Source organism: Anomaloglossus baeobatrachus, chromosome 12 (assembly GCF_048569485.1).
Source record: "Anomaloglossus baeobatrachus isolate aAnoBae1 chromosome 12, aAnoBae1.hap1, whole genome shotgun sequence".
Taxonomy (NCBI): Eukaryota; Metazoa; Chordata; class Amphibia; order Anura; family Aromobatidae; genus Anomaloglossus; species Anomaloglossus baeobatrachus.
The window spans coordinates 111,561,521-111,584,247 of record NC_134364.1 but is presented as its reverse complement, the minus strand read 5'-3'; the positions used below and the strand labels follow the sequence as shown (position 1 = coordinate 111,584,247).

The 22,727-nt window shown below is 44.8% G+C and overlaps 1 protein-coding gene across 1 annotated transcript; it reads right to left on the bottom strand.

The window, feature by feature from the left end:
- Nucleotides 1–1,875: 1,875 nt before the first annotated feature.
- Nucleotides 1,876–21,249, bottom strand: LOC142257525 (uncharacterized). The gene is made up of 3 exons (XM_075329669.1): nucleotides 21,212–21,249; nucleotides 18,188–18,282; nucleotides 1,876–6,833 (listed from the first exon to the last, which is right to left on the bottom strand). Exons 1-3 carry the CDS (start codon nucleotides 21,232–21,234, stop codon nucleotides 5,698–5,700), a joined length of 1,254 nt encoding a protein of 417 aa, XP_075185784.1. The 5' UTR covers nucleotides 21,235–21,249; the 3' UTR covers nucleotides 1,876–5,697.
- Between the last annotated feature and the right edge of the window lie 1,478 nt (nucleotides 21,250–22,727).

The following is a 22,727-nucleotide window of genomic DNA, read 5'->3' as shown; positions in this document are numbered from 1 at the left end:
ACGGTCCGATGTTATTCCTCGCTCCTGCGGCAGCACACATCGCTGTGTGTGAAGCCACAGGAGCGAGGAACATCTCCTACCGGCGTCACCACGGCTTCCGTAGGTTATGCGGAAGGAAGGAGGTGGGCGGGATGTTTACATCCTGCTCATCTCCGCCCCTCCGCTCCTATTGGCCGCCTGCCGTGTGACGTCGCAGTGACGCCGTACGACCCGCCCCCTTAATAAGGAGGCGGGTCGCTGGCCAGAGCGACGGTCGCAGGACAGGTGAGTGCATGTGAAGCCGGCGTAGCGATAATTTTCGCTACGCCAGCTTTCAGAAGATATTGTACCTGCGACGGGGGCGGGGACTATCACGTGCGACATCGCAGCATCGGCTTGCGATGTCGCAACGTGCAAAGCCCGCCTTAGTCTAACTCACTCACCCTGCATCTCCGGGTACATCACATTACAGAAGCAGAGGAGTCCTTGGATCGGTTCCGATCCACTTTCTTTATCCATGTTACCAGATTGTATATACTTCTCTGCTATTCCTATGTACAACCGCATTCCTGCTGCACCTAGTGCTTATGGCCTCGCCGGTACATCTACCATACAGCATAATTGGCTGTTTGGGTCCTTGATTTTGGATGTGGCATCCAGCAAGTTTAGTTCTGCTGCATCATCACCATTGGTCTGTGCTGCTCATTTTCACCTGCAGCTTAGAAAAACAACCCCAGCAACCCATAACAGCCCATAACACTACTTCCCCCAGGGTGGGTTACCAATATCCTTTCTTTTTTGTTTTCTTTACTATTGACCCCAAGAGAGACTATGTAGCGCTATTTTAATGGCTGAATGGATTTCCTGTCTTCTAGCTCCCATTGTTGAGCATACCTTTGGTACCATCGAAAGTTCAACTTAAAAAATTTCTACAGGACATGCCAGAAATGTCTGTATGATATTCTCATCAAAAGAAAAGTCCAGTTTTGGGCCGCTATGAATGAAGGCTTTCTTTTTCCATGACGTCTATGGGAGTTTTGAAAATAGCAGAGAAACCATATTAATTCTGTGACATCTAAGTCATGATATGAACTTAATGACAGGGACTCAATGACAGTGGAGTTACCATTCATGTGTATGGGTAACGTCTCCACTGATAGTAAACCATTACAGGCCTGGTTCCAAAAAAATGTGGTTCCCATTTGTGCGATTTGCAACTACCATAGGCGTGTCAATTAGATATGGCATAAATGTATCATATGGGAATACCACTTTAATACAATATGTAGGGGTCACCTGTTCATCTCTGGCGGTAGCTTATCACTTAGAGAACGAAAACTTGGCAGTCCGAAATCGGACATTCCGGATGCTTGTCTCTCTCAATAGAATGTTGCCTGACTCTACCAATATATTAATCTAATGTGTATGGGGACCTATACTTGCTACAGATTATTGATGTTGCTTGTTGTCAAGGGTCGCTTCTAAAAAGTAGGGGTTACCCAAAGCCAAAAAACATCCATTTATGGATAATGGATACCACAGAATTTTCACGAGACTGAGAAGATATCTTACTTTTGAAAAGCTGCGATGGACGCCAAAGTCAAGTTGCGGTAGCAAGGAGTCCATACAAATCTTGGTTATCAACAGACCCTAGATAAGCAGAAGTTGGGGAAAGGGAACAAAATCTCTGTGCTTGAGCCTAATGTCATCATTCCAAGACTCACTACTTAACATACGGGTATGTCACGGGTGACAGAAAATCCTGTGGTGTCCGGCTATAGAAGGTCCCAGCGTTTGGCTGTCATAACTGCTATCTAACCTTCTATTATTCCTGCTTGGTGTATTCGGTATCCTATGTATCTCCTCTGCTTGGCTTTCATCTCTTTCGGACCCTGCAGAGTTCCTCACCCTTTCAGCTGTTTTCCATCAGCACTTCCCTTGGTGTCTTTATACACGCACATTTCCCATTACTCTGTAATGGTGAAAGGTCTAATACCCTTAAGGCTTGTGTTCTTGTGGAGAAATCTTGTTGTTGTTGCAGTTCCTTTCCCTACGGCATCTGAAGATAATTTGTTTACTTTCCCCATGTTTGTTATTTCTGTGTCTTATTTAGAGCTTAGTGGGGTTGACTAAGTGCTCATCCCATCCACTCCCTACTTCAGAGTCAGGTATCCAGCTTGGCGCATAGGTGCGGAACATATCTAGGGTGGTGAGAGAAGCCAGGGCCCAGTGGTAGGGTTAGTCAGGGGTCACCATCTCCCCCTTTCTTAGACACAGGGTTTCCCTTACCGTTCACTGTTTGCTTGGTACTTCCCCGTATCTAGCGTGATAATACCGTTCAATAATTACGGTGAAGGAAGCCATGGCCCAGCAGTAGGCTTGGTCATGGATCTCAATCTCCCCCTTCCTGAGACATATGGTTTCCCTTCCCTTCCCTTTCACCATTCGCTTGGTACTTCCCCGTACCTAGTGTGACAATACCATTCGATAATTATGGGTACCGAAATGTAACACAACTGTTAACCTAATGCATTCACTGTCGTTTTACTGAACAAGTCAACGCAAATGAAGGGCATCATAAGAATTCATAAAGGCCCATCGTTAGGAATGAGTTCCCACTTGAGCAGTCATTAATGAATGTTATTTACTGATTTCATGAAGAAATCAAAGTCTACATAAGAGCACTAAATAGCAAAGGTCCACGATTGAAAGGAGTAAAACTGCGGGATCTGGATCTTCTTCAGTTCTTTGGCCAACATTGGAGCTGCTTTGGCCACAAAATGTGATGGCCCATGTGATATGTTCATGCTTTTTGGCATCAAGAATAAATCTAAAAAAAAAAAGCCTCAAACCGCCCAACTTGGAGACACGGAATTTACATCTTATGATCATAATGCACAGCATCATGGAGACAAGTTAATGACAACTGAAAGGTGACAATAGTTGTAAATTTCATAGAACATATATTATTTGTCATATGTACTGTGATCCATCATGGTAGGTCATGCAGTAGTTATAAAGAATGTGATTTTCAGACCCATGTATATACCATTGTACTATAGGGCTTTTGGTAAGGCTACGTTCCTACAATCAGTGTTTGTTGCCTTTTTGACGCTGCGGAATTTCTTCACCTTAGGGGTACTTTGCATGTTGCGACATCGCTAGCCGATGCTAGCGATGCCGAGCACGATAGTACCCGCCCCCGTCGCACATGCGATATCTTGTGATAGCTGCCGTAGCGAACATTATCACTACGGCAGCTTCACACGCACTTACCTGCCCTGCGACGTTGCTCTGGCCGGCGACCCGCCTCCTTCCTAAGGGGGCGGGTTGTGCGGCATCACAGCGACGTCACACGGCAGGCGGTCAATAGAAGCGGAGGGGCGGAGATGAGCAGGATGTAAACATCCCGCCTACCTCCTTCCTTCCGCATAGCCGGTGGAGGCAGGTAAGGAGATGTTCCTCGCTCCTGCGGCTTCATACACAGCGATGTGTGCTGCCGCAGGAACGAGGAACAACATCGTATCTCCTATTGGTGCGACATTATGAAAATGTCCGACGCTACACAAATCACCGATTTACGACGCTTTTGCGATCGTTTATCGGCGCATCTAGGCTTTACACGTTGTGCTGTCTTTACCGGCGCCGGATGTGCGTCACTTTCGATTTGACCCCGACGATATCGCAGTAGCGATGTCGCAACGTGCAAAGTACCCCTTAGTTTACTTGCGTTGTTACATTGTGTTTTTAGCTGCATTTTTTGTCTCTGGTGTATCATGCTTTAAAAAAAAAAGCTACTTTATTTTTCAAACTTTCTGGTATTGACATTAAGTGATGTGGATTATGTGCATTTTGCAAGCGTTTACGCTGATTTTTTTTTACTCGCGGATTTTCCGCATACAATGCAAGTCTATGGGGAATTCTACACCGAAAACTCAGTGCACCTGCAACAAAAACTGACATGCTGCAGACTGGATAAACGCACCTCAAAAAAAAAAGAAGCACAGTGGGCATGAGATTTCTAATAATCATATCCACCTCGCTGGTACTGTAAACGCTGCATTTTAGAGACAGTGAAAATACCCAGAGTCAAAAACATGATTAAAGCTCATCATGGGCACACAGCCTAATGCCTCGAAAAATAGTCACTTGGCTTCTCCTCTGCTGAGCTCCGCTCACTTGGTTGGGACATCACCACGGGTCCTTCACCACCACGTCTCCAATGCGGAGCTCCAGAGAAGATCTAAAAGAAGGTGCTGTCATTAAAGGCTCATCTACAAAGCAGTAGTCCCAGCTCCTACCATCACAAAGCCTGGCTATACCAGGAAAACCCTGGAGATCAAAGCTCTCCAACACAAAGTACCCAAAGCTGACCTGACCAAGCCACCAACCAACATGGCCTGACAAAAGTAAACTCTAGAAGATGGTGCACAAAGGACAGGAGGAATATCTCAGCATCTGGAAGAATAAAAAACAGATCACAGAAACTGACGATATACCAGAACCTATAGAGGGAGTACAAGCTGGCCCCATATCTGGAGAAACTAGCAAACCCTAAAGAGAAACAAATCCTGTGCCAGGACAGGCTGAGCGCCCACAGTCTATTCATTGAATCCGTTCAACACCAACAGAACTACAAGCCTCGAGAGAGAGCAGACTGACCCCACTGACCATCTAGTGCTACAAGGGGGTAGTCATGACTGTCCTGTATTTTTATATGCAACTTTCCTAAATAAACTTGGATATTTTAATATGAACTACTTCAAGCTGGTTCTTGAATCCGGTACAAGCACCGGATTTAGATTTTTGCTTGTCTTCATACGAGAGAGCAGACTGTGCCAGCAGTGCCCTCAGGAGGCCGTGGAGGATGAGGCTTACTTCTTACTGAGGTGCCTCAAAAACTCTGCAGTGTGGGACACTCACTTCAGGAAACCGTCTGATCTCTTCCCAGACTTCAACTCCATGGAAGAAGAGAAACTGCCCATACTACTGGGGGTAGGGGAAAAAGCAGCACAATATGTCAGTACCTGTCACAGGCTAAAAAGAGCCTGATATGTCATGGACTTCTATACCACACTCTGGATGAGCCCTTTTCACCCACTCTGGAGTAGCCTCCATCGCCCACCCTGGAGGAGCCTCCATTACCCACCCTGGAGGAGCCTACATTCCCCACCCTGGATGGGCCTCTATTCCCAACCCTGGATGGGTCTCTAGACCCCTCTCTAGATGGGCCGCTAAACCCCACCCTGGATGGGCCTCTAAACCCCACCCTGGATGGGCCTTTAAACCCCACCCTGGATGGGCCTCTAAACCCCACCCTGGATGGGCCTTTAAACTCCACCCTGGATGGGCCTCTAAACCCCACCCTGGACGGGCCTCTAAACCCCACCCTGAACGGGCCTCTAAACCCCACCCTGAACGGGCCTCTATACCCCACCCTGGACGGGCCTCTATACCCCGCCCTGGACGGGCCTCTATACCCCGCCCTGGACGGGCCTCTATACCCCGCCCTGGACGGGCCTCTATACCCCACCCTGGACGGGCCCCTATCCCCATTTTTACCACTTGATTTTTCAATGTCAACATATATTTGGTCCTATCAATAAAGCTATTTTGAATTTGATAAGTAGAGGAGAAGTAGTGGTGAAGGACCTGTGGTGATGTCACGACCATGTGGCTATCTATGCAGGTTTACTAAATTTTGTTGAAAAATTGAGCTCATTCAGCCACCTTTACTGTTTTTACACGTAAGTGGATTTTAACGTGCGTGGTTAGGTGAGCCTTACGAGTGAAACACTTGCCACACTCAGAACAAGCGTAGGGTCTTTCACCGGTGTGGGTCGTCTGATGGCGGACAAGATCTCTATTGAGAGCAAACCGTTTATCGCACTTGTTACAGGCATACGGCCTCTCTCCCGTATGTGACCTCTGATGTACATTGAGGTTGGAGTAGCAAGTAAATCCTTTCCCGCACACAGTGCAGACAAACGCCCAGTCTCCTGTATGAGCAGCTTTATGTTTTACAAGTCGAGAGTTATCAGCAAAACATTTTCCGCACTCTTCGCAGGTGAATGGCTTCTCTCCCGTGTGAGACCTCTTGTGGATGACGAGAGCGGATGTGCATGAAAAAGTCTTTCCGCATTCCACGCAGATGTATGGCTTCTCTCCCGTATGCGTCCTGTTATGTATAAACAGAGAAGAGTTACTGGTAAAACTTTTCCCGCATTCCCAACAGACATAAGGTCTCTCTCCGGTGTGGATTCGTATGTGGGTGGAGAGAGTGGCACTGCTAGTAAAACTCTTCCGACAATGTGTACACTTGTATGGACGTTCTCCTGTGTGAATCCTTTCGTGGATGACCAGAGAAGACTTTCGGGCAAAACTTTTTCCGCAGTCGTTACAGGAGTAAGGTCGTTCTCCAGTATGGGACCTCTGATGTATAACGAGGTGAGAACTTGAGATACAGCTTCTCCCACATTCGGTACATACATAGGTTTTCTGCACCTTGTAGGGGGTGTAAGGGATAGTAAATTTAGAGATCTCCTTGGAATCTTTGTTACTATTTTCACTCTTATATTTCGACTCGATAGTTGATCTACGAAGACGTGGTTTGCCGATGTTCCTTTCTTTAATGTCTTCTATTTGACTTTCTTCTTCGTTTTCTGGAGAACTCGTGTTCTCTAAGACTTCACCTGTTTTCTTACAGCAAGTGGATTCTTTACTTGAATGTATCTCTGTGGTTTTTTGTTTGCTGGACTTGCGGCACCTTAATTTTTGATGGGTACGACTGGACTTATCTCTTCTACTTTCTTTATGGTTGCATAGTGACTCACGTCCGTCGGGCGAGAGGGGTTCTGTTAGGACAAAAGTACAAAAAACAAGTTAAAAATGTTATGCACGGTTTCGACACTATAAATGTCATGATTACACAGAGTATTGACCAAACAATTTAGACTCGTCGACCAATAACTCATCTTACCTTATATTACATGTATGCCACACACCGTCTAAAGAAGGTCCATCCTTTGGACCGACACATTAAGGTTATGTGCGCACGTTGCGTTCTGCCTTTAAAAAATATTCTGCATTGTTTTGTCAATGCATGTGCGTTTCAAAACACAGCCAAAACGCTGCAGAATGGATGCAGAATGGATGCGTTCTGGATGCGTTCTGGATGCATGCTCTGCCATAGACAGAATGGGAAAAGCATCCAAAACGCACAAAAAAAAGTAACATGTTGCTTTTTAGAACGCATCGATTTTGGAAAAAAATTTGGGATGGAAAACGCTGCAGTTTAAAACGCAACGTGCGCACGGAATTTGCTAAATTCTCATTGACTTTGCTGGGGACGCAGAACGCGTGCATTTACTCTGCAGTTTAAAATGCTGCGTAAACGCATGAAAAACCGCAACATGCGCACATAGCCTAAATCAATTTTGGATTTTGGATGTCAGCAAAACAATGAGTGCTAGTTTTATCTCACAATTTGCTTAAGTGAAAGTTATTGCTATTGTTTTTTATTTTCGCCATTTTTTTTTTTTACACAATCTAATCTAAATCTAATCCAAATCTTGCAATTTTCACACTAACCACTGGGGCTTTTTCAGACTCAAACTTCCTCTTGTTACAGGAAAAAACACACATACATTAGCCACAATGAACAGACTCTAACCCAATCCCCTGCATTGAAGCATCTAATGAGCGTGTGAAAAGGTCATTGTAAAGGGGGAGGAAGCAGGGTCAGCTGTGACATCGCCTATTGTGATTGGTGGATCCTGTGTTATCACCTGTATACAGAGGTGTTACCTGTCATTGTAACCCTGGCTCTGTTGGTAATGAAACTACTGAAAATGAGAGGAAGTGAATCTAAAAAAGTCCTCAAGGGCATTGTAAAAATTGCAAAAACAAAAAAATGCCCTGTCACTGTCACTCAAGTTCAGGCATGATTCTTTTTTCTAACTTAGTCACGCTCCCAGAATTGAAATTGATTACACCACAGGTCCTTCAACATCACTTCTGTGCTGAGCTCCACCAATTCAGTCACTTGGTCGTGACATTACGACGTCTTTCACCACCATTTTTCTGCTGGTCTCCACCTATTACAGTGACATGGTCGTGTCGTGACATCACCACATGTCCTTTACCACCACTTCTCCTCTGCTGAGGATAGGAGACGTGGTGGTGAAGACCTGTGGTGATGTCACGACCATCTAACCATAATGGGTAGAGCTCAGCAGAGAAGTGTTGGTGAAGGACCTATGGTTCTCAGCAGAGGAGAAGTGGTGGTGAAGACCTGTGGTGATGTTACGACTATGTGACTATAATGGGCAGAGCTCAACAGAGAAGTGTTGGTGAAGGACCTATAGGTGACGTCCCGTTTAGGGGGGATTCTGACTTGGAGGCGTTCAGTCATAATCCAACAGATGGTAGCTTCGCCCCATTGGCTCCTCAGCCAAGCACACGCACCAAATGTCTGAACCTGCGGTTCCTCTCGTACTGAGCAGGATTGCTATTGCGACAACACATCATCAGTAGGGTAAAACTAACCTGTCTCACGACGGTGATCAGCAGAGGAGAAGTGGTGGTGAAGACCTGTGGTGATGTCACGATAATGTGACCATAATTTGTAGAGCTCAGCAGACAAGTGCTGGTGAAGGACCTATGGTGATCAGCAGATGACAAGTGGTGGTAAAGACCTGTGGTGATGTCACAACCATGTGACCATAATGGGCAGAGCTCAGCAGAGGAGAATTGGTGGTGGGGCGTGAGCAAGTTCAAAGAAAAATCGTGCCTGAACTTGAGTGACAGTGACTGAACCTAGGAAAAGCACCGCCCATATGACTGAAACCTAAGGTATGTACTTCATACTTCATTCACCTAAGCATATAAAGTCTTTTTTAAGATAAATTAATGGATTTTGTTTTTTTTAAACCTTTTTTAAACAATGTATAATTTAAAACAAATTAGGGGCGGTTTAATATAGAAAAAAATTACATTACAGGTTCCCTTTAAATATTACGGTTTTCTTGTTGTCATCCCTGCATGTCCTTTCTTATCTTGTCCTCACATTTAGTAATACTCAACCTTTTTGTGTTACCTTGGGTTTACCTAAACAGATAAATACTAGGTATGATATAATAAAATGGCAGAAAACAGAGCAGCTACAACAGATATATTTTTCTATAAATTCAGGATAAGACACTGGCCATTCAGTTGAAGGAACAGGTATACAAGTCAGTTGGGAAAAAATACAATACTAATATTAAGCATAATACCCTCGACCCTTGAAATGTCACATTTTTTATAATTTTCCCCCTTTTCGACATTGTGAAGCAGAAGACCCTCCTCTTGTACGTAAGGTACTTCTTCGCAGGTTGCTCGGTCCACCTTCTCCCGTCTTAAGAGTCAGATTATGATGGTGAGATTTTGTCTCGGAGGAAGACTCCATTGAAAGCCTTTTGGCTGAAATTTCATTGGCTTCCATGAGAAGTTTGAGCTTCATTGCCCGATATTGGGCTGTTACTTCTCAATGTCGTGCAGTTTCTTCCCGCTCTTTCTCTTGGTTGATAGCTAAAAGGTCTAACATATGATTCATGGCCACCACCTCAGCATGTAAGCATTGTATACTACTGCCTAGTTCTTGCAGCTCTTTTCCTTGACAATGTGAACATTCTTCAGGCTTTATGACTTTTCACAGTCTTCATTGTCGGAATCAGATTTATCCAGTAACATTCCCTGCCGGTAAACGTTCTCCACTCCTGAGATTTCTTCTACATCTTGAGGATCCGCTTTGGTCACAAGAATTTCCTGATTCTCATCTAGGAATTCGAGAAAATGAGAACTTAGTATTGACGGTTCCACGAGTAACTCCTAAGAAAATCCCAATGATTGTAATTACCAGAAGATGTGGATCCAAAGTCACTGTCGGCTGTGTGCTCAGGAGATGCCCCAAAGCCCATCAGGTCCTGAAACATTTCTGAAGAAAAAGAACAAAAGGGAAAACTCAATTCCAGACCAAATACTCCTAGGCTTTATGCTATTAATGGATACTTCATAAGCCAACTGAGAGATCTAAAAGGATGTCAGGAAGGGTGATGCCAACTGGAGTGATGCCGAGAGAGCAGCAAAGGAGTCAAAGTATAAGTACTGATTATTTCTTTGGTGGTTTTCCATAAAACTTGGCGAACTACTTTATATGCCAACTGAGAGTTTAAAAAAGGATGTCAGAAAGGACGATGCCCACTGGAGCGATACTGCTAGTACAGAAGGGGGTTTAAGGTATAAGTAATGGATATTCCTTTGGTGAAGTGCGGTAGTTTTCCCAAAAAGATGGCCAACTACTTCATACAGTACAGACCAAAAGTTTGGGCACACCTTCTCATCCCTAGAACAACTATTAAGAGGAGACTTTGTGCAGCAGGCCTTCATGATAACATAGCTGCTAGGAAACCCCTGCTAAGGACAGACAACAAGCAGAAGAGACGTGTTTGGGCTAAAGAACACAAGGAATGGACATTAGACCAGTGGAAATCTGTGCTTTGGGCTGATGAGTCCAAATTTGAGATCTTTGGATCTAACCACCATGTCTTTGTAGAAAAGGTGAACGGATGGACTCTACATGCCTGGTTCCCACTGTGAAGCATGGAGGAGGAGGTGTGATGGTGTGGGGGGGCTTTGCTGGTGACACTGTTGGGGATTTATTCAAACTTGAAGGCATACTAAACCAGCATGGCTACCACAGCATCTTGCAGCGGCGTGCTATTCCATCCGGTTTGTGTTTAGTTGGACCATTATTTATTTTTCAACAGGACAATGACCCCAAACACACCTCCAGGCTGTGTAAGGGCTATTTGACTAAGAAGGAGAGTTATGGGGTGCTACACCAGATGACCTGGCCTCCACAGTCACCAGACCTGAACCCAATCGAGATGGTTTGGGGTGAGCTGGACCGCAGAGTGAAGGCAAAAGGGCCAACAAGTGCTAAGCATCTCTGGGAACTCCTTCAAGACTGTGGGAAGACCATTTCCGGTGACTACCTCTTGAAGCTCATCAAGAGAATGCCAAGAGTGTGCAAAGCAGTAATCAAAGCAAAAGGTGGCTACTTTGAAGAACCTAGAATATAAGACATATTTTAAGTTATTTCACACTTTTTTGTTAAGTATTTCATTCCACATGTGGTAATTCCTAGTTTTGATGTCTTCAATGTGAATCTACAATTTTCAGAGTTATGAAAATAAAGAAAACTCTTTGAATGAGAAGGTGTGTCCAAACTTTTGGTCTGTACTGTATAAAAACTGAGAGCATAAAAAAGGATTTCAGGAAGGGCGATGCCCACATATTTTACAGCGCTTCTTATTTTCATGATTAGTATTGATTTATTGAACAAAAAAATTAAAATGATGATTACACTTTATAGACTTTAATCTAATTTCCTCAAACGTGAAAACTTTCTTGTACCAAAATTGGGACCATTACAATATAGTCAGATCTGTGTAGCTCATGGATTTCGTAACAGCGCACCATGTGGTTAGGAGGGGTATTACAACCAATTCTGGTTAGAAAATGAAATCAAATGGGTATTGCCATCTTATAAGCTGATGATGTACCTGCTAAGATTTTAGGGGTGTCCCAGCTTTCAGACCCACACCAATAATAAAAGTTATTCCGTACAAGGCAACACTTAATAGGATGAGAATACCAATTTAAAGGGATTAAATAAAACAACATGATGTATTACCTGAAGAAAGGCCGGTATCTATGTATCCCTTGATCCTGACACCGTCGGTCACTTCCGAGCTCATGATGTTTCTCAGTTCCTCCTCGTAGTCGGTGAGTTCCACATCCCCTGCTGGTTCCTTCCCATTTATCTCCTTCTGTTTTTCGGCTTCCCCCATTTTTTTCTTCACGTCTTTTAATATCATGATATCTCTTCTTACAGACATCTACACTGCGCACGTGCGGGCCCACGGCGTTCACCGCACCGGTGATACCGATCCACAGAGCCTTCTTCTTCGATTTCGGTACTTTCGCAGCCTTCTGGCCAATTATTTGGTGTTCCACCACTTTTGAGATGAGGACACTGTTTTCTTGATAGGAGAATCAAGTGGCTCTTCCTGACTGACTAAAATTATTATCGCCCTGTCTTTTATGGGGACCCTCATCTGAATGGCCAGGAAAAACCTCCTCTCAAGTACTCTGCATTATTCTCAATACTATATATATAGATGTGTATATTAAGGACAGCATTGAAAAAACTAAATGTAACTCTTCAAAAATATGAATTTTAATGGTTTCGATGCATGAGAAGTGCTTGAAAACACAAAGCTGCAAAAAGAACAAAAAATATATCATAGATTCCTGCATTTGGTGGCTAAAAGTTAATTATTTAACTTCGAAATAGGCAGATTCACCAAAATGAAAGTGCTGTTTTAACTGCCTAGTTCATGCTCCTTTAGTAGCTGCTTTGAACTGCAGCTCTAGCAATAATCTGTACTCACTATTTACAAACACACTCCCTGCATGAGCATCACTGCTTCCCTTCCATGCTGAGATAGGGAAATGTTTAAGTAGGGCATTTTGATAGAGCAGCAATTCAAAGCAGATTCTAAAAGAGCATGAACTAGGCAGTTAAAGTAACACTTTCAGCTTGGCATTTGAAAGGACAGGAAGCAAAATAAGTTAATGGAGTATATTACAAAGTGCTTTAAAACACAAAGAAAAAGGAAAAAGAACACCTGCAAATTTCATGTGATTGGTGGCTAAAATTTGATTATTTACTTCGGAATAGGAAGATTCACCGTAACAAAAGTGCTGTTTTAACTGCATAGTTCATGCTCCTTTAGTAGCTGCTTTGAACTGCAGCTCTAACAAGAATCTGTACTCACTATTCACAAACACACTCCCTGCATGAGCTTCACTGCTTCCCTTCCCCATGCTTAGATAGGGAAGTGTTTGAGTAGGGTATCTTGCTAGAGCAGCAGTTCAAAGACACTTCTAAAAGAGCATGAACTAAGCAGTCAAATCAGCACTTTCAGCTTGGTGTTTTAAAGGTCAGGAAGCAAAATAAGGTAATGGAGTATATTACAAAGATTCATAACTATACATAAGGCAAATTAACAATGTAAAAAAAAGTTTAGTTACTCTTTAAAGAGGACAAACCATCAATATTTTCTTATATCAACTAAATACAGTGCCATACTGGCACTATCATGTTGATTCTATATATACACCTTTAGTTGTGAGATTAGATATATAATTTCTGAAAAACAGGCAAGTAAAGTTTGTGAAATGCACTGTTATTTGATTGATAGCAGCTACAGAATAGCTAATTGGAGGGTTGGGTTTTCCTAGGTATTCCCGCCCCTGTCTGTCCTTCCTCCCTCCCTCCTCCCCCTGTAATAACAGAGACAGGGGGGAGGAAGGATAGAAAGTGGCGGAATAACTAGCAACACCCAACCAACCTATTAGATATTCTGTAGCTGCTATCAGTGCAATTCACAAACTTTACTTGCCTGTATTTCAGAAAGTATACATCCGATCTCACAACTAAAGGTATGTATAGAATCCATATGATAGCCCCAGTACAGCACTGGCTTTAGTATATATAGGAAAATCCTGGTGGTTGGTCGTCTTTAAGACTGCATTCACATTTGCATTGCAATTTCCATTATATACCATGATGAAGTGCTGGAGCAGGTGTGTGACGAACACCACGGACCTCTGAGGAATAGCACGATGCTTCCTATCAGACATGGAACCAGCAGATGTGAACACAGCCTAAGGTTCTCATTTCGATTAATTCCACTATACAGCCTAAAAAGGAAACCAAAGACACAAGCAGCGGAATAAAGACCTATGACTGGCATGTTCTACACTTTCACAGCCTAATCAATGCTTTGTAGCAGCGATTCTGGGTAGTGACCACTAGATGGCAATGAGGTCTTTCAATGCGTCGTGTACTACGAAAGAAAACTATACATCTAATCTCATCGGCTGTAAAACAATATGTAAAGGACTTGTCTGGTGTAGGAAACCTGTCATATTAAGGAAATTCTCAGGGGTGTCCTTTTTTTTAGTACCCTAATCTTTTGGTCAAAATGGAAAAAGACCCCAAAAAAGTGTGTCCCTCTCTTGACGAATTACCGTATTTTTCGGACCATAAGACGCACTTTTTCCCCCCCAAATGTTGGGGGAAAGTGGGGGGTGCGTCTTATAGTCTGACTGTGGCTGCGGGGAATGAGGGTGTTGCGGTGGAGTGGGTCATCGGGGGCACGAGCAGGCTGTATCAGCCTGCCGTGACCACGTGGACCCGCTCATTTAATATGCACGCCCATCCTCCCGCCCATCATCTCTCAGTGCTGAAGCCGGAGCTGACAGGTGGGCGGGGTGATAGGCGAGGGATAAACAGCCGGCCTGCATGATCACCCCTGGCAACTACAGCCTGGAGTGATCATGTGCGGCTGTATTCACTGCCCCCTGCACATCATCATCAGTGCGGGGGGCAGTGAATCAGTACACATTACTCACCGTTCCCCTGGAGCATCACGATCTCCTCCGGTCAGCTGACTTGCGTGGAGACTAGCGGCGTGCACAGCAATGACGTGTCCAGGACATCGCGATGCTGCAGGGGAACGGGGACGGCTCCACACAGCGGCGCTGCCGCTGACATAGACGCTAAGAGGAGCGATGCTGCAGGGAGTGAGGTGAGTATGAACGTTTATTTTTTTTTTATGTGCCACAGGATGCGGGCCGTATACCAGGATGATGGGGGTATATGAGCAGGATAGGGGTATATTATGAGCAGCATGGGGAGTATATGAGCAGCATGGGGAGTATATGAGCAGCATGGGGAGTATATGAGCAGCATGGGGAGTATATGAGTAGGCTGGGGAGTATATGAGCAGGTTGGGGAGTATATGAGCAGGCTGGGGAGTATATGAGCAGCATGGGGAGTATATGAGCAGCATGGGGAGTATATGAGCAGGCTGGGGAGTATATGAGCAGGCTGGGGAGTATATGAGCAGGCTGGGGAGTATATGAGCAGCATGGGGAGTATATGAGCAGGCTGGGGAGTATATGAGCAGGCTGGGGAGTATATGAGCAGCATGGGGAGTATATGAGCAGCATGGGGAGTATATGAGCAGCATGGGGAGTATATGAGCAGCATGGGGAGTATATGAGCAGCATGGGGAGTATATGAGCAGCATGGGGAGTACATGAGCAGGCTGGGGAGTACATGAGCAGCATGGGGAGTATATGAGCAGGCTGGGGAGTATATGAGCAGCATGGGGAGTATATGAGCAGCATGGGGAGTATATGAGCAGCATGGGGAGTATATGAGCAGCATGGGGAGTATATGAGCAGCATGGGGAGTATATGAGCAGGCTGGGGAGTATAAGAGCAGCATGGGGAGTATATGAGCAGCATGGGGAGTATATGAGCAGCATGGGGAGTATATAGCAGGATAGGGAGTATATCAGCAGCATGGGGAGTATATGAGCAGCATGGGGAGTATATGAGCAGCATGGGGAGTATATGAGCAGCATGGGGAGTATATGAGCAGCATGGGGAGTATATGAGCAGCATGGGCAGTATAAGAGCAGGCTGGGGAGTATATGAGCAGCATGGGGAGTATATGAGCAGCATGGGCAGTATATGAGCAGGCTGGGGAGTATATGAGCAGGCTGGGGAGTATATGAGCAGGCTGGGGAGTATATGAGCAGGCTGGGAAGTATATGAGCAGCATGGGGAGTATATGAGCAGCATGGGGAGTATATGAGCAGCATGGGGAGGCTGGGGAGTATATGAGCAGGCTGGGGAGTATATGAGCAGGACATTACCCCATAACAGTGTCAGCAGCAGATCCTCGCCCCATAAGTGTGTCATGACCACATTTTTTGCTTAAAATTTTATTTTCCTATTCTCCTCCTCTAAAACCAGGGTGCGTCTTATGGTCCGATGTGTCTTATAGTCCGAAAAATACGGTAGTACATCCTTGTATAAAGATCCAGCTCACCCACGCCTGACTTCACCGTGCTTCAGCCTCGGATATCGGCCCTGCCCTGGCCGCACAGCAATAAATGAATGAAGTAATCCAGCTGAGTGCTCACGGTGATTTATTCAGTGCAGTACAGACAATGCACCGAGATGTTAAAGGGAACCTGTCAGCAGAAATTTTGCAATAAACCTGAAAGATTCCCCCTCTGCAGCTCCTGGGCTGCATTCTGGAAAGGTTCCTGTTGCTATTGTGCCCCCTTTGAGACCAAAATAAATACTTTATAAAGTCTAACCTTTTTGTATGCTAATCTTTTTTTATGGTCACGGGGGCGGGCTCTCTTACATCCGTTAGTCACACTCCTGCCGCTTTACGCCGGCCCCCATCGCTCATTTCCATAACTGAGGACGCCGCCCAGTGCTCCCAAGGTCTCGCGTATGCCCAGTGCCACTCCCGCGGGAGTGAGCACTGTGCAGTGTGACCGCTGGTGATGTGATTGCGCAGGCGTGAGATTATGGGCGGCGCTGTGATTGTCATCAGCAAGTACCCGCCCATAATCTCGTGCCCGCGCTTTTCCCTCTGCCTCCAAAAAAAAATCGGCATGGGCTTCGCCCCATTTTTGTGTCCAGCCAGGTACAACTAGGCAGCTGGGGATTGGAATCCGCAGCACAAGGTTGGCCCGAGCTTTCTGGGCCCCTCTGCTGCGAATTGCAATCCGCAGCCGCCCCAGAAAATGGCACTTTCATAGTTGTATCCAACTCTTCCAGCTGCCCTGGCGACGGTGGCTTACTGGGTAATAATGAGTTAATACTAGCTTTGTTTTACTAGCTAGTATTAAGGCAGAGATTCTTAATGTCAGGCAAGTTTGACCCGGCCATTAAGAATCTCCAATAAAGGGTTAAAAAAAAGACACCACACAGAGAAAAAATACTTTAATAGAAATAAATACACAGACACATTAGAGACTCCATGTTTATTACTCCCTCTCATCCCTCCACGATCCTGGTCTGTCTTCTTTCCTTCAACCCATGCAGCTCTGCTACATCAAACAGCACTGCATGGGAGGAAGACGCTGCTGCTCCCCGTGCAGTCTAACCACTCAATGAGTGAGCAGAGGCTGCGGGCTGTAAGCGGTGACGTCATCGCTGACAGACGGTTACTATAGCAACGGTGCTCCGATCACGTGATTCCCGGTGCCGCAATTCACCGGCTGTGGCAGCCAGTCCCTGCATTTGGGCTGACTCTGTAAAGAGCGCCCACATGCAGGAACGGGGAAGCCGACCATGTGCCAGAGCATCTCGCCGGTACACGGAGATACACAAACGTGTACCGCGTACCGGAGAGATGCACTGACAGGACCTAGCATGACGTCATAGCCAAGTGACTAGTCTGTAGCCAATGAAATATTAGACACGTGACTGGTCACATGCTATTTTGACATCACGGAAGGTCCTATCATCAGTGCTGGTTACCGGGAGGATGTAGCCATTATCGGAAGGAAAAGCGGCGGGAGACAGAGTGCAGGACGCGTTGCGGGGACCTGTAAGTGTAATGGCAATGTTTATTAACTGTATGTGTACATGTATAATGTGTTTTTATGTGTTTGTCTCCCATTGTTTTCAATGGGGTTCGAAGGGGTTTGACGAACCGAACCGAACTTGAACACTAGGGGGGTGGCTCATCTATATTAACCCCTTCACGACCATGGACGGATATATCCGTCATGGAGCGTGTCCCGTTAAGCCCCGCCCCCTACTGCCAGGCGGCGTTGATCGGCACACATATCAGCTGTTTTCAACAGCTGACATGTGTGCCTGCATGTTACGAGTGGAATCTTATTCCACACGTAACATTAACCCCTTACATCTCGTGCAATTATAGGGGCATGACCACTACCTTGCAGTAATAAAGGCCCCCATTGCCTGTGTAAATTTAGTTACTACCCAACTGGGCTTGTTCATAAAGAAAACCCCACATGGACAAGTTGATGACACGCCCATTTGGCAAAAAAGAATAGTGTTATATACAAGGAATAGAGGACTATATCTCAGGAATGGAGAGGCGTAGGAACAAAACAAAAACAACCCCGGATTCAGGAGAACAGCGACTTTTAGACCAATTAACACAATTACATAGTTATGGGTAAGACCTCTTAAAGAATCTTCAGAATAAGATTATGGACAATCAAGAACCAATGTCCCGCATGTTACTTACTTGTGATGGGGTCAGACTCTGCTCCGTCCACGGGTACACTTGCTTGATCTTCAGTTTTGCATTCAGGTGTCCCATCTTGGTCCATGATTATATCCCTGCAAAAGAGCAGGAAATCAATTTCATTCAAAACTACAGCAGGTGCCTCAAGATGTGCTGCTGGTACCTCATTTAAAGGGCTATTCCCATCTTTATAAATGGACGCTGTTAAGATAGAGCTTGAAAAAACAAGCACTTTTGCAATTTACTGTGTATTCAAATTTGCAGCCGTTCTTGAGATATTAACACTTTTCATTTGTTTACAGCTGGTTGCCTAGGAGACCGACCACCGCTGCTCTCTATCAGTATGGCCAAACGTGCACTATTTATGAGCTGTTTTTCAACTGAGGCTTGTTGTGTGCGTTGGTATGTAGCTAGTTGAGATCTGTGCTGCACATTTTTACCTCCTAAACTCAGACAGCTTCAGCGCAACATAAACTGCATAGGTGGTCGGTCTCCTAAGCAACGAGTTGTAAACAACAAAAAAAAAGTGTTAATATCTCAAAAACGGCTAGAAATTTTAAAAAGCAGTAAATTGCAAAAGTGCTTGTTTTTACAAGCTCTATCCGATGATCCCCAAAAGTGAAGATGGTAATAACCCCCTTTAAATTTTTGTAGCTGGTCCAGTTTCAAAGGTCAATGGTCGAGTGTGAAAACAGGACCCATTAGGAGACATCAGACAAGCACTTTACGACCACTGGCAAATTACTGATTCGGGGTAAGATTTATGTTACAGCTTACCCACAAACTGGCCCCTCCGGTGTTGGGCAGGACTGAACTGTCTCCATTACCGACAGCTATGCTGGCAATTTTTGGCATGTAGCTCCCTAGTTTATACAAAGGCTTCTAAATGTAGAATAGCCCCCAGGACATCCTGTGGGGACTATCCTTCTTAAAGGGGCTGCCATGAATCACACCCTTAAGATAAGTCATCAAAATGAGCTCGGTGGTGCTCCGAAAGCGAATATCTGCTCCGGCCGCGACTAATCAATATGTGAGCCACAGAAAATGGGAATGGTTCACTCCAGGATGTCATCAGGGGAACACTTTGGGTCTCCTCTCTGAGCTCCCTGAGCTTTTTCTAAAATCCACATGCATGTAAATTTTTATGGTAAAATGTGAAGTTACTGCCATCTTCTGCCCAATGTGAATACTGCAATTATGCATCTCCACTGAATACTCGGTACTGCTCCCTCAATACGAGATGTTCCTGTGATCACTAGACAGTACGATTACAGTGACACACTAGATCCCTCGACAGCATGATTATGAAGAAATTCCAGATCCATTGACAGCAAGGTTAGGACAAAACGCCCAATCTCGACAGCACATTTATGGTAAAACACTCGATCCCTTGACAGCACAATTACGGCGAAACACTTGATCCCTTGACAGCACGATTATGGTGAAACACTCGATCCCTTGACAGCACGATTATAGTGAAACACTCAATCCCTTGACAGCACAATTATGATGAAACACTCTATCCCTTGACAGCACAAATATGGTGAAACACTCGATGCCTTGACAGCACGATTATGGTGAAACACTTGATCCCTTAACAGCATGATTATAGTGAAACACTCGATCCCTTGACAGCACAATTATGGTGAAACACTCGATCCCTTGACAGCACAATTACGGCGAAACACTTGATCCCTTGACAGCACGATTATGGTGAAACACTTGATCCCTTGACAGCACGATTATGGTGAAACACTTGATCCCTTAACAGCACAATTATGGTGAAACACTCGATCCATTGATAGCACAATTACAGCAAAACACTTGACCCTCCCCTCACAGCACTATCCCTTGACATCAGGATTACTGCAAAACACTTGATCCCGTGACAAAAAGATTACGGTGAAATATTCGATTCCTTCACAATACTATTACAATGAAACAATCAATCCCTTGACAGCACGATTACGACAAATCACCTGATCCCTTGGCAACAGGATTACTGCAAAACGCTTGATCCCTTGACAGCATGATTATGACTAAATGCCAGATCCCTTGACATCAAGATTAAAACGAAACGCCCAATCCCTTGCAGCACAATTATGATGAAACACTTGATCCCTTGACAACACAATTACAGCAAAACACTTGACTCCTTGATAGAACGATTACAGCAAAATGCTCGATCACCTGACAGCATGATTACGATGAAGCGCCCGATCCCTTGACAGCAGGATTACTGCAAAACACTCAATCTCTTGACCACATGATTAAGTCAAAGTGCCTGATCACTTGACTACAGGATTACTGTGAGGCGCTCAATCCCTTGACAGCATGGTTACAGCAAGACGCTCGATCTTGACATCAAGATTAGGACGAAGCGCCCGATCCCTTGACAGCAGATTACTGCGAAACGATAGATCCCTTGACAACACCATTACAGTGATACGCTCTATCTCCTGACAACACTATTACAGCGAAACACAATCCCTTAACAACATTAAGGAGAAACACTTCTTTTTGGGGGGTTGTTTTTCTCTTTCTGAAGCAATTTTGAACAATAGCAATACAAATGAATAGGAACACACCCTTTTATTCTTTTTAGGAGTTTTGGAACAGAAACCCCACATTTTTGAGGAGTTTTCAGCTTTTTCAGGAGGATTTGGAGACTTTACGCTCAGTTTCTGCTCCAAAAACTTGGCAAAAAGACCCAATAAGTCGCTTACAGCGCTTGTTTTTTATTTTTTACCAGCTGAATTATGTTAGGTCCATATTTTTCATTTTTTTTTTGCCATTATGATGATGCAAAGTGCAAACAACTCGTGTCCTGCGATCTGGGGCACTAGATCTATGCACAGAGCGGACCCTGCCATGTACACACATGTGCAGCAGTGTGGGACTTGTAGTTCCACACCATTACACCATCCTATGCACCGGATCATGCAGCTCCTTGCAGTGCCACCTCCTATCACCACCCCTGTCCTGCACGCACTGTCATCTCCCGGCTCCTGCGCTGCCTCTTACCTGCCCCGGTTCAGTCTGCGCATGCGTGCAGCCTTTACTTCGCCGGACAAAGGCTCTTTTACCAGTTCTCCATCCTGATTGGCTGATGCGCGACTCCCGGTGGATCACGGGACTTGAAGTTTTTCTGCGCACTCACCGGCTGTGTGTAGTAAGAGCCATAAACTACGAATCCCAAAATCCTCCGATGAATCTTTTTTTTTTTTTCCACAGGAAAACTTTATTGCTTTGTGTTCTTTCATAATATCACAATAAAAAGCAAAAAAATAAAATATTTAATGTAATTCAACCTCCATGAGGAAAAAAATGTCTATAGTATAAAAAAAACCATGCAGTTTCCCTATTAATCCTTTTCCCTGACACCCAGTTACCATTTTGTTTATTTTTCCTCTCTTATTTCAAAGAGCCTTCACTTCAACCCTGAAAAACACGTTGTTTAAGGAAAAAACCCCTAAAAAAATCTTCTTATATGAATAACAAAGCTATGAGGTTTTTTTAGGAGGTTTTTGAGGCAGATATGGAGTTTTCGTTCAATTTCTGGTCGAAAAACTAAAAAAAAACCTCCATGTGTACAATTTTTTGGAATCCCCCCCCCAATGATGTCTTTTTCAGGGAGATTCGGAAAGCATGACGCGGTAATAGAAGTAATATGCTTGTCCTTTTGGCGCCAGAATCGGCGACAAAGGCACCAGTTAAGTTGCCATTGTTTTTCCTGACCTAGAAAAACTTGCCGGCTGTTTCGCCATCTTAAAAAAGCTCTCTGTGCACATAGCCACGGTGTCGGTGCGCCCTTCCATGTACATACAGTCGGTCATCACCCCCATCCTTTCTGTGGTCACCCCCCATGATTCATTCAGCCTCCATATGTACACCGATATATGCCAGAAGAAGTAGCAGGTCATCTCTGGGACGTGGACTGCTGCTTTTCTTATTTTCTTCTTATTTTTTTTATATTCCAATCTAATATATAAAGCTGAGTGTACGTATGTGTGTATGTGTGTATGTATGTCCGCTAAAGGAATCTGCACTGTCGCATTTACAATCACGAAATTTTGCACAAACCTCATGTGACCCAGGGAACGTCGTAGACTATGTTTTGACAGGAAGATTTACCCCCGTGCTTTACAGTTAGTCTCTAAAATCCTGCCTCCATTAAACTGAATGGAGGTGGGAGCTATAGGTTATTAATGGCAACTGTCAGTGGTTGCTATAGGAACAAAATAAAGTGTTAGTTGAAGCTTATGCGTGAGGTTATATGATGTCGGTGGAGAGATGGATAGAGACAGAAAAAGACAGACACAGACAGAGACAGATGGGGAAAGAGACAGACAGATGTGGCGCCCCTGACCTGGTCAGGCACCACTGAGTACTGCACCCATGCTGGGGGCAGTACAATACAGGTAAACCAGAAGGCTGACCGAGGTGTGACTACACAGGCGCATAGTAATCAGGTCTCACACATCTACCTTTGATAAAGACCCATGGTGAATCCAGGAGGGGGCGTAGCCTCCATGTCCAC

Bases quoted from the DNA above. Each gene is read 5' to 3' on its own strand.
- LOC142257525 (XM_075329669.1), bottom strand. From the start codon at position 21,234: ATGCGCAGACTGAACCGGGGCAG. The intron at 18,283-21,211 runs GTAAGAGGCAGC...GCTCTTTTGCAG, and splicing joins CGCAGACTGAACCGGGGCAG to GGATATAATCATGGACCAAG. The intron at 6,834-18,187 runs GTAAGTAACATG...TTGTCCTAACAG, and splicing joins AGAGTCTGACCCCATCACAA to AACCCCTCTCGCCCGACGGA.